Source organism: Phaseolus vulgaris, chromosome 11 (assembly GCF_000499845.2).
Source record: "Phaseolus vulgaris cultivar G19833 chromosome 11, P. vulgaris v2.0, whole genome shotgun sequence".
In the NCBI taxonomy this organism is placed as follows: Eukaryota; Viridiplantae; Streptophyta; class Magnoliopsida; order Fabales; family Fabaceae; genus Phaseolus; species Phaseolus vulgaris.
In genome coordinates, this window is record NC_023749.2 from 9562560 (window position 1) to 9575437 (window position 12878).

A 12878-nucleotide genomic window follows, 5' to 3' on the forward strand; every position below is an offset into this window, starting at 1 on the left:
AACCATGAACGAAAATTGTGGATAAATTTTTCTTCTTTTCCAGTCATCCTCTCGCAAACTGAAAAAGAAGTTAAAGGGGCACTGTGATCTGTTATGCTATGAAAGTATGAGAAGAATAATACTGTCATGTTCATTCACTTTATTTTTTTAATATTTATAACATCCTCTCTTGTGCAGTAATATTTTTCAATCAATTAAAAAGATATTTCTTACATAAATTAAAAGTTAGTATAAAATAGAAAAAAAATTAATATTTTTCAATTAATTAAAAAGATATTTGTTACATAAATTAAAAGTTAGTATAAAGCAGAAAAAAAGGAGTATTATTTTTCAATCAATTAAAAAGATATTTCTTACATAAATTAAAAATTAGCATAAAGCAGAAAAAAAGAGAGAAGGAAGGGTGTCAAAATAAAGTAAACAAAACCATACTAGAATATCCTTTGGTTTATTTGCTAGACATTTGCATTCATGATTATCAAAATGGTGAAACATTCAAAGACAAACACAATTACTGAATAATTATGCAAAAATAAATTGTCACCTTAAATATAAGTTGCAAACGAAGGACAATTGTCTGTCATTATATTCTAAAAGAACTCGCAGAGATTGAATTCTCGACATATCACTTTGTCATCCAAATTCCAACACTTGCCATTAATATAATCTCTATTAACTTAAATCTAGAAGATTTGTCAGTCCCGATAAAGACTACATCAGTGCTAACTCAACTTTTTTTTAGCTGAATCGGTGGTAACTCCATACAGAGAGAAGATAGTATTATAATGTACATTAACTGGCACTTCAAAAAAGGGTATAGATGATAATATAAAACAGGTACAACAAAGACAACCAACCACCTACTTGACTCCATGGTTGGTTCTTAAGAACCAGAACTCATCCTTACAAAATGGAAGCACCTATAATGTATATAATTCCTGTATCTATCCAAAGGGATCCCTACTTCACGAAGTCCAAAACTTTTTGTGTAATATCTTCTAGGAAGGAAACAAAACCCATCACACTGGTTAGACCACTTCCATCAACATCCTGCTCTTCGATCAGAAAGTTCTCAAAAATGGACGCATCATCCTGCCCTCCCCGAATAAAAATGAGTTTGGGGGTGATGCATCTATCTTGCTTCAATTTGTTGATTGTAGTCCTTAACAAACCTGACAGGTATTTTTTGCATAAGAAAAACGTTATATATTTAATGTAGTGAGGACAGAAGGTACAAAAAAAGAAGGCTTACAATCATGGGGTGGAGGAAAAGGAATTGTCGGGTCTGCAGTCGATGAGTAAAACACAACCAGAATTGTGAATGCATCAAGGAAAAATATCGGACTGCCACTGGTAATCAGTGCAGCACGACTCAATGAATGGCGAGGATATGCTTGTTTATCTGGAGTGGCATATGATGTTAACACAGGATACACGGCACGATGAAGGGAACTGGGTTCCAACATGCTACAAAACAAATGAAAATGAACACAATCAATTTTTGAGTATATATAAATTCAAAGCTAGAAATACAATACAGACCACGCTGCTGAAGCTTTACACGTTTATTAATTACTTACCCAACTAACCTCCCGATTCCCATACCCTTATCCTTCATTGAAGGTACTAAGTGTTGCACAGTCAGTTTTTTGTGAAAAGTATTCTAATTTCGCCCATCTTAAGTTCATAGCTTCTTAACCTAGGAAACAGATTCTACACCACTTGATTTATTGGGCATGATACGTCACAAACCGGAAAAACAACCAGAGATAACTTTTATTTCCATGTCAAATACACATTCGTTTGCTTCTAAAATCCATGATGAATATTATTTTGTAATATACATTTGAAGTCATGTGCTTTCTTGTAACAAAATGTAACCGAAATAAAAGATTTGCCACATTATTTTTCTTTTTTAAATGCTACTACTTTATGTTTAATGCTAATGAGTGGGCAATGCTAGCAATTCTAAAATATATTTCCTATTATTAATGGAAGAAATCTTGGATTCAAGTTCATTAAGCTTTACTCTTGTCAAAAATAATTCATAAAGCTTTATATTATTCTGTTTAATTCCTTTGACTGAACACCGATTGGCATGGTTATGCAAATTCCACATAGTATAAATAAACCTGAGAGCAGCAATTACCTGAAAAGGCATTGAAGATAGATGCGATAGTCCGGATGAACCCCTTCTTCATGAAAGCGGAGAAGAGGATTTCGAAGGAGAGCAAAAATAAGGCGTGGTAGGGGCTGCAGTTGAGGACATTGAGACAATGCAACATCAATCTGAGATCTTAAGGAACTTCCATTGCTATATTGAATAAGCTTATATGCATCATTGTACTGAGCTGTGAGGATCACTAGCCATTCTTGAAGCAAAATTCTACCCTCCCTAACTCCTTCCTCCAAAGAGGCTAATATAACCTGCAGAGTAGAGTAAACTAAGAAAAGAATGTTGAAGAAACACAACAGAGAACTCATACAATAATATTATTGTGGTCATTTACATCAGTAACATTAGTGGGGAGATTTATAAAACTACAACAAAAAATAAAAGTGAAGCAAGCATACCACATATAGAATTAAGTTAGAAGAATGGGACCGAAAACAAACATCAATCCAAATGGCATAAAAGTTAGGTCGATTTCATATTTCACCTTGTGAACCAGCAGAGATAGGACAACTTCGGGATCACAGCTATCATAAAGTTCATGAATGTTCTGAGCAACACCAAATTGCAATGTTCGGATCCTTAGCCGACGCTGAAGGGAATGCTTGGTTCTGTATCAATAGTCAGCACAACAAACACAGGCCCAAAATCATTCATTCCATAATTAAGTAATTTTTGGATGTCAGAAGAACATAATACATTTAAGTAAAATTATCAAGAAAACAAGCGACTCAGGATTATATCCATTAAAAAAATCCAACAATGAAATAAAAACTATTTCCAAAAAGCAGTTGTTACGGAACAAAACAAACCCAAACCAAAATTTAGAATGCAGAACAAGTGTAACTATTGCAAAATTGAGCATTAGGAGTTAAGTTCATGATCACATATGGGTCTCAGATTAACAATAGTAATTTTAAGACTGAAACACTGATACTCTTTACTCGGATTATAAATTTCCTTATACCCCAATGCAGCCTCTTGAGATATCACATAACGGATAAAGATCACTATAGAGCAAGTCCTAAGCAAAAAAATTATTAGAAAAAATATGCACGAAATTTCATGATAACCATCTCCTCCATCAAGTGTTGAGTCCCTAAGATGAGAGAAAAAAATACATTCCCCAAAAATGAGCTGAAATATTGATTCAAACTTGCTTCAAATGTTCAAAAAGGATTTAAAAACCATCATGAGTCCATGACCATGCTCATGTTCACCTTTTGATTGATAAATTATAATTTTGTGGAGAATAAACAAAACAAGTAAACTCCCATCCCTATGTAACACGAACACTGCGACACGTATAATGTCCAAAATGTTGGACACAGTGACATGAATATATATATATATTGAACATCATTATGAATTATTTAAATTAGCAATCAAGATTTATATATTCATAATCATCTATAAAAAGTGTTAATCAACTATAAAAATCCAAAACATATTTTTACCTAATACAAAAAATGAATCTTATAAGTCAGTTTTATGAGGTTGAGTTAGGTTTAAAGTCAATTTCTTAATATGGTATCAGAGCCATTTTCGAGTCAATCCTAGCAAATGTTTGGTGGGCTTATCAGACCACCCGCTATCGGGTCGTTATCAGACCATTCATAATACGTTGTCTCACGCACGAGCTGTCACTCTTGCTGTGAGGGGTGTGTTAGAGATCCCACATCGACTAGAGATGATAATATTCAATTGTATATAAGTGGGTGCAAACCTATCTTATAAGTCAATTTTATGAGATTGAGTTAGGCTTAAAATCCACTTTTTAATATCCAAAAGTGAAAAGAACATGAAGGAAAGACACAATCTTGAATTTTACTGCCCTCCTTAATTCTAGTCCCATACCAATGCAGTGGGGACAATGTTAAGGGATAGAAAGAATACAACAACACACAATACCTTTTCCTTCTATTATACACTATACCGAACATATCATAATCTAATCTATTTAAGACTTTTCATCCCCTCCTTTATCATCATCATTAAAAAAGACACTCCAGCCAAGATTCATCTAAAGGCAAATTAACAACTTCAAAAAAATTCCACAGTCTATGGATATGATAGGAGAATAAATAAGAAATTCCTAGTAATACATATATAAGTTATTCCTAATTTGATAGGATTTGCTCCTTATTTCTACAATTTTCATAGAAACTAGACAAGTTTCTGAGGTTTTAACTTACAAAAAAATCACAATGTCTACCCTTACTAACATTGTCACATCTGTGTTAGAGACCCAAAAGAACTTATTTTTTAGCTAGATATTTTACCAATACATGTTGTACATGTGTCAGTGTTTGATACACAAAGGCACACCATTGAAGAAGTGTGTCCTAAATGAGCTGAAATATTGATTCAAACTTGCTTCAAATGTTCAAAGAGGATTTGAAAACCATCATACCCATGCTCATGTTCACCTTTTGATTGATAAATTATAATCGTGTGGACATTGAACAAAACAACTCCCATCCTAGTCTGAATTTGTAAGCATCAATCACATAAGTCTCTAACTTCACAAAATCTTTACTTTAGTCCCTGGCTTTGTCAAAAAAATCATTCATTTTAGTGCTTTCCCACTCGTTTTGCACCAAATTTTTTTAAAGTGAATATCATTTGTAAAATCAGTGACTAAAATGAGGATGTAAAATAATTACCAAAGCAACTGATGCTTACAAGTTACTAAAATGAAGATGTATTCTAAATGAAACCTAGAAATAATGAACATTGTTTCATGACTGGTAAAACCTACAGATAATGCCACGTATACTAGATGACAGAAAAAAGTGGTACAAGTCAATCAATAATTTATGTTGGGCTGTGAGATATACTAGACATCAGGACATCTTCCATGCAATAATGTCTTGGAATATATTAAAAACCAGCATGGATATAGTGTTAGAATTTGAAATCAGAGAATAAATTTGGAACAAGCTATCAAATTTGGAAGAGACATAGTTTGTGCCCATTCATGAAAAATAGGTAGCTAAATAACAATAATAATCAACATGTTCAAATGAATGAATTGACCATGAATTGGACTTCACCTACCAAAGAAAATATTGAAAAGATCCATACATCAACAACAGAATAACATGAATACGAGCAATCTAATGTTCTGCTCATTACCATACCTATTTGTAGAAACCCCTCCTGAATTAGAAAGTTCCTGAGGAGGAACTACAACTGAGTACTGAAATGCAATCTGAATTGTAGGAACATCTGATTTAGTTCTGCCAAAACAAAGTAACAGTAATCCTTGATCAGATTATGAGAACAGGAAATGTATCAGACAAAAGGCACAGCCACCTTGTGGCAGAAATAAAATCAAGTTATAGAAGCTCTGTTATTTAATACCAAAATTAATTCAGCTACTTTTAGTTTCAAAATTTATAAGTGAGATGTATTACAATGTGTAGATGTTCACAAGACCTAAAGTACCAGAGACATTAATCCTACAGGATAATCTAAGTTATGGTAAGATGATATATTTTTGGATATTTTCATATATTATACAACTCTCCATTATCCTTATGCACAAACCCTTTAAATAAAAGAAATCAAACATATAATTTGAGAGTTGAGACAGTGCAATAAAGGGATTAAAAAGATTCTCTAGGATATAGGGGAGCAAGCTCATCTCTCATGGAAAGCCACAAAGGCAGGTTGATATCTCTAGCAAAGTCACAAGACCAAATCCACTTTCAGTAAAGCTGAGAGACCAAACCAATTTCTCTGAGAAAGCCACAAGCCAGACTCATGTTTAGGAAAGTTGTGGGGTCACACATATGTCTCTATGTTGCATAGCATGATTTGAGCCAAATTGCAAAATTGAGTGAAGGAAGTCACGGGTTGTTGAGATCTCATGTCAACTAGACATAATGTTAAATAACACATAAGTGGGTGCAAATTTCACATTACAAATCAATTTTATTTTATAGGGTTGAGTTAGGCCTAAATCCACTTTCTGAGATGGCATTAGAGTATTCTAGTAAGATTTAATGAACCTATCACCACTCACAAATATCTAATCTCACGTTCGATATGTCCAACCTAGCGTAAGGGAGTCTGTTGGAGACCATACATCAACTAGAGATATGATTAATTTATAATATATAAATAGGCGCAAACCCCACCTTATAAGTCAAAAAACTATTATAAACATGTTGGTAAAATTTGCACGACAGAAGCTAAGATAGAGAAAGAGGAGACTGGAACGAAGAACACAACCAGAAGAAGGCTCAATTCTTTACAAGAAATACATATAGCAGAGGGAAGTGAAACCTAAAAAGATGACAAAGGATTGACACAACATGAGATGATTAATTTGAAGCATGAATTAGGAAATTAAAGTACATGTCCAAATTTTAGGAAGCCTGGCAGTGAAGTAGTGACAAGGCATGTCACAGTGGACTTATGGGATTTTACCATTTAGGAGAAGAGGGAGATAAAGAGATAAAACAAAATGAAATACTAAAATGATATTAATTTAAATGTATTGTACTGTGTTGATATGTTTGATATATTCATAAACCCTGAACTACTAATCCTTATTTCTACACTATCGCAATCGCAACTAATTAATGGAGTAAATTATGATAAGGAAAATAGTAATTGAAAAAGGAAATTAATTATAGAAGATAATCTAAGTTATAAGATAGTTTTGAATATTTTTCATATATTCTAATAGAGATAATATTGATATATGTGTTTGATAGAGTACTAAGAGCAGTTTATTTTCCACCAGTAAGAACTATGTAATTCAAGTTCAGCACTTCAACACATAAAGAAGAGCAAAGCAGCAGAGGATTAATTAAGCATTTGCCAATGATATACTCTAGGAATTTGGATGACAAGCAATGAAAATCACATAACTGTCTAGCAAATGCTGCATGAATTAATATAAAGATGATTTCAACTGCCTAGATCAGATTGTGTTTGATATGTTATAAAATACTTCTCCAGAAATCGAATCACAAAAAAGAAGACACCAAAAACTGGAGTTAAAGCTTTATGCACAAAGAATGAAGAGTTTCCATGTTTACAATAAACAAGACGACAAATGAAAGAGTAGGCAATTGATGGAGTAACTAATGAACTAGAACGGATTACTCACGATAAAAAGTATCAAATCTAAATAATACAAGTATAAGGCTTAACATGACATTTACAACTTAATTCACTTCACTTAAATAAACACATTAAAAAATGTATAAGCATTAAAGCTTTAAAGACATGGTTGTAAACAGTAGCAGTTTATACCTTGAAAATCCAATGTTGTTCTCAAACACAAAGTCGTAAGCATATGTAGCATAAGAATCACAGCATATGACGTGTTGAACATTTTCATACTGTGGATCTGGAAAGAAGTGACCATACTGCAATAAAATAACAAATTATTCTATATACTATAATAAGTAAATGCAAAATTGTGAATTGAAAATCCATTCCAAACAACACACATACAGAATTGCCAGGTTTAAATTCAGTTGAGGTTCTTAATCGCAGGACACAACCAAAAGCATATGGTCGACTCAGCATTCGATACCTGCAAAAAGGACAGATCACTATAGTCACCCATTCTGATATATGTGAAAGTGTGTAGATAAATATTGATGGGTAAGGTGCTAACGTTAACACTTGTGATTTCAACTACGTTTGGATTCAGTTACCAAATTAGATTTCATGCTTATCACTTAAAGTAAGTGATTAATAAAACAATATGTGGTAAATTCAATTGTAATTGATTAGTTTAAATAATAAGCTAAACAAAATAATAAGCATTATTTTGATATGGTTAACATAAAACATAATTGGCTAATTGAGAAAAGGGGTATATAATACCACCTCAAGTTGAGATTGTATTGGAGACAGTCACACAATACTCGGCAAATACCAAACAACTATCTCTTACTGTAAAGCAAGTCTCAGGATAACACACGAGACTTACATGTCCTGGGGCAATGTTGAATCCTCAGTACTTGTGTACAAAAATAAGGAACCCCCACTTTCAATACTCAGAAACTTTAGGGATGCCAAATCAGTGTACTCATTTGTTACAGCAAATATGTCAACACATACACCTGCTTGAACAGCAACAGCAGCCTGTAATACATATGTCAATTCTTCTACTTCTAAAAAATGGGAGACAGGAATAGCAATAACATTACTTAAATACCAGATCTTTATAGAAGGGTGTCTGCTCTGGGAGTAAAGCACGATCTGCATCCTCTCCTTTGCTTGCATATTGCTCACCATATCGTCTTGTGTCCAATTGTCCAGCTCCATAATCAGGGGGACCAGACAAGAAGGCAAAGACTCTAGCTGCAGTTCTCAGAAGAAATAATATCTTCTTAAAGCTTTTTAAATATAGAAGATTAAACATTAAAGAATCACACTAACAAAAGTCATAAATGGCAAGTTTTGTATTTGTCCATTCAAACCTAAAGCAAAAGTATTCCCATATTCAGATGCAAGGTAATTGCAGAGAGCTTCCATTGCCATCCCAAAACCACGCCCACCTATCAGAACACCATCCAGTCCTTGACCTGCTGCCGTGGTTCTCTCCCATGAAGTTGTTGGTCTAAGTGTTTCAAGTGCAGATGCAATGCGGTCCTTACAAGTGTCCACCTTCAATTATAAATACGGAATTTAGATCTGACACATTTTTTCATATAATGTAATCTCTGTTCTTCAGCATGAAAACACATTTCTGAAATATTAAAAACAATGCTTATGATTAACATACAGGAGCCAGAAACTGTAACAAAGGCATGACATCTTCCAGCTCAATAGGCAAGGTTCCCTCTGCATCAGGAGGGATGAAAACATTTTTCACAACAGGTATTGGACCTTGAACATCATACAATCCTAATTTGTGGCTGAAGGTAGCAAGCCCAAAAAGTGAACCAGGAGCAAGAGCTGAATAGAACCCAAAAAAACTAAAATATGAGCAACATCCAAAATATCAACCTTGTGCAGAAAATAAATAGTGTGGTCAACATAATACCTTCCAGAGCAGCCAGCAGTGCACTTTTGGTAAGTTCTAGAAACTCCTCAGAAGCTGCAGTATAACCAAAAATATTTTTCTCGATCACAAAATGACAATGAAAAAGAAGATACATCTGTATATTTAGGAAATTAATCAAGTTTTAAAGAACACTATGAAGGAAACAAAAGCCAGAATAAAATAACAAACATGCAAACCAGGCACATCTATCTTCACCTTAATCATTGCATCCTTCTATACAGAATCAAAAGGACCAGAAATAGGCAGAAATGGGTAGAATGACTTAATAGGGGGAAAGGATCAAAACCAAAGGTCATTTATGCAATCACAGCCTTCTCATTGAAACAGAAGTTAGTCCAGAAAACACAGCCGCCGTAACAGTTCCAAATCCTATAAGTCTAACTTGCATCAATCATGGCCAGTACAACTGAAAAAACATTGGCCACGTAATCTAATAATCATTCACCATATCCAGACACAAGATTCCATGTGTTTTGAATCTGCGTCTCATTCTCCAGTCTGTTAGATAAAATTAATATAGAAAAAAATATTTATCGACGGTCTCAACTCTTAAATAAGGGAACAGTATATAATAACAGAACCATATGGAAACCAGACTTATAAAAGTTATGATCGCCATAAGCAACATAGCCTACAGAATTATAAGTAAAATGCCACACTGCTCTCACACATAAAATTCTTAGGCTCCACCAGGTCCTAATCAGAGAACCCAAAGCAAAACTCACAATCAGTAGCATACCACGAACTCCTAATCAATTAACCTCACCGAACCATCCAATTGTCAAAATCCAGTTCCAATTATCACAATTAGCAAATCAATAAGCCGTGAGATGTGAGGAGTCTTACAGGACAAGTCAACAGCAGCAACATATACCGGACACGCCAGCATTGCCGCTTCCTCCGCCGATTCCTCTGCAACAGTTCCAATCAAAACAGTCAAATCTGAAAACCATGCACAAGAGCAATCCAATTCAACAGCGATGAACCAAAATCGAAAGGTAAATTTGATAATTACGCGTAGGCAATTCGAGATCTACGAAGGAGGACATCATCTCGGCGCAGGACTGAGGGCTAGAGTAGCGTTCGATGGCGTCGGAGGAGAGGCCGTTGAGGTTGCCGCAGAGGGAGCAGGACCAGGACCACTGCTCGAGCTCGCAGTAGGTGTTGAAGTAGGCCCAGCAGTTCTCGCAGCGCGGTAATAGGTCTCCTCCTGAACCGTACGACGGAGCGCGGTTGTTCTCGTCGGCGGCGGCGAAAGGCGTGACGGTGACTCCCCAGAGGAGGCCGGAGGCCTCGCGTGCGTCCGTGTCCATCGGGAAACGCGACACTGTGGCCCGCACCGCCATGTTTCTTCCTTCTTCCTCGCCGCGACCCTGTTTATCGTGTGTTCTGAGACAGTGTGTGGAGACCGAGTTAGACTCGTTCCCGCACTTACTCACTCGATTTTGGTTTTCTCTTCTATTTTTCTCTCTCGTGCCCCTTGAACCTTAACACTAACCTCGTTAAATTTATAAAATGCAGAATAAATATGAAAAAAAAAACAGCGAGTAATAATAACTCCCTAAAATTTAAATGCAATATTAAATAAGTTTAAAATTATATTTAAATAAGATCATTTTCGATTTGTTAAATATGTTTTATTACACAAAAAATATTTTTCGAATGGTGAAAGATTTAAAAGAAAATTCGTGTTTTTGAATTGGACAGTTTTACTTTCACTGCAGACTTAGTAGAGTCAACGAATAATGCATTCATTTTTAAATTGTCTTTTAAATCCAAAATGAATTCCCTTTTTCTTCTGTTTACATTTTTACGTCATTATTTTGTAGTCTTAACTTAATATTCAATTTTCATGCATATATAACCAATCCACATTTTGTATTTGAATCACACGTGAAATTAACTCAGATTGGTTCGTAAAACGTATATCAACTTTTATGAAACACTTCTAAAAATATTTATCATGTTTTCTTAAATTTTTCAATAATATAGTAATAAAAAGTTATATTAAATTATATCGTATACTAATTTCACTAACTACTAACATGACAAATTTGATTTTCTAATATAAAAATATATACTATATATGGTGACAACATCTTGAAGTTGTTGGTAGATATCTATCCAAAATTTTCAGGCGTACACATATCAAGAATCCAACTCAAATTACTATTTAACTATCTTATTAACAAAATAAAGTTTATAAAATATTTATTTAATACAAGGATTAACTTGGTTATTTGTACTAATTTGATTAAGAGCTTATTTGATACTTTAAATACGTTAATTAAGGTCAAGCAAAGGTACGCATTTATATTTCCAACGACCAGATATTGAATATTGACTTGAGTGTTAGATGATTCTTTACAAGTTCACCCACCTCTTGCACATTCCTAATGAGATCACAGAGTCAAGACCCATTGTGACTAAGAATGTAAGATCGGACAAAATGTGAGAATAGACATTCTCGACCTATACAAGAACAAAATCATTTATTAATAATTGAACTCATAATACCTAATTACTACGTTAATACATTTAGTTATATTTTGTGTTATTTTTAATTTATACCAAAGCACCTTAAAGTTTAAAGTTTAAAGTTAAGAGAAAGAAAGTAACATATAACACAATTGGATTGTAACAGTGAGACACGATTTAAGGTTACAAAAAATGATCCAAATTAAAGTTACAGGGAAGAGAAATAGACTCTTATAACAACCAGAGTCTTAAAATGTACCTAAATTATCATATTAAAATAATTATTCTTTTGCACCAAACAAAATGGTGCAACTTCTTCTAATTATTATCAAAATAGATAGAAATTATTTTATTTATGACTTTGGGTAACTTGTGCCTCATCGACGCAATTTCGTTTGAAAGAAGTCATGTTGATTCAGTGGATAAATTTTCACAAAAATCATTAGAGCACAACACAACTTTGGTTCAATAAAGAAAACTAGAAAAATTGTGCTCACTGAGCATGAGTTTATTTAATGATAATCAATGTTGTTAAGTTTTTTTTGTAAATGGTTAATTCGTAAAAGGGTACGACAACTTCAGTATAAAAAAATTGTGTATTATTTTTACACTGAAGTCGTCATACCCCTTACGACTTTGGTTTAATTTGAATAAAGTCTAACTCACCAAAGGGAGGATGTAGTGAAGTCTCTAGCCCATGAAGTTGAGACACGGATAAAAGATTCAGTTTATGACTATGTTGGTGTTGAACTAGAGGTTTGGGATTTGTCTAACTAACCGTTTAGAAAAGCATGAGACTTAGGCACAAGCTTTGTCTGGACAAAAAGTTTATTATCTGAAAAATCTAGTAAAAAAAAACAATACACTAAGGAAACACTTTGATCTTTTATATAAAAAAACTAAGAACACCTTAAGTGCAAATGGAAAACGAACATAAATCTAGTTGGTATAAGAAAAACACGCTAGACGGTCTAGATGAAACACGTTAGATGGTATAAGCGAACCTGAGGTTAGACGGTCTTAGCGTCCTCACCCTAGACGGTCTAAGTGCAATATAAAAGATTGTATGGATGGAACATGTTACGAGAATTCAACCAATTGATTTAAAAGAATAACACTGTAAAACAATTGTTAAAACAAATATTAGAGCGAGAGAGATATTGTACCGGAGATTTATACTGGTTAACT

The 12878-nt window shown here is 33.8% G+C and overlaps 1 protein-coding gene across 1 annotated transcript; it reads right to left on the reverse strand.

Moving 5' to 3' along the window:
* Window positions 1-718: 718 nt before the first annotated feature.
* On the reverse strand, window positions 719-10736 carry LOC137834046 (protein transport protein SEC23 D). The gene is made up of 14 exons (XM_068642130.1): window positions 10228-10736; window positions 10059-10124; window positions 9192-9245; window positions 8931-9103; window positions 8626-8812; window positions 8361-8506; window positions 8133-8287; window positions 7649-7730; window positions 7445-7560; window positions 5317-5415; window positions 2661-2784; window positions 2150-2427; window positions 1253-1467; window positions 719-1172 (listed from the first exon to the last, which is right to left on the reverse strand). Exons 1-14 carry the CDS (start codon window positions 10556-10558, stop codon window positions 961-963), a joined length of 2238 nt encoding a protein of 745 aa, XP_068498231.1. The 5' UTR covers window positions 10559-10736; the 3' UTR covers window positions 719-960.
* Window positions 10737-12878: the final 2142 nt, after the last annotated feature.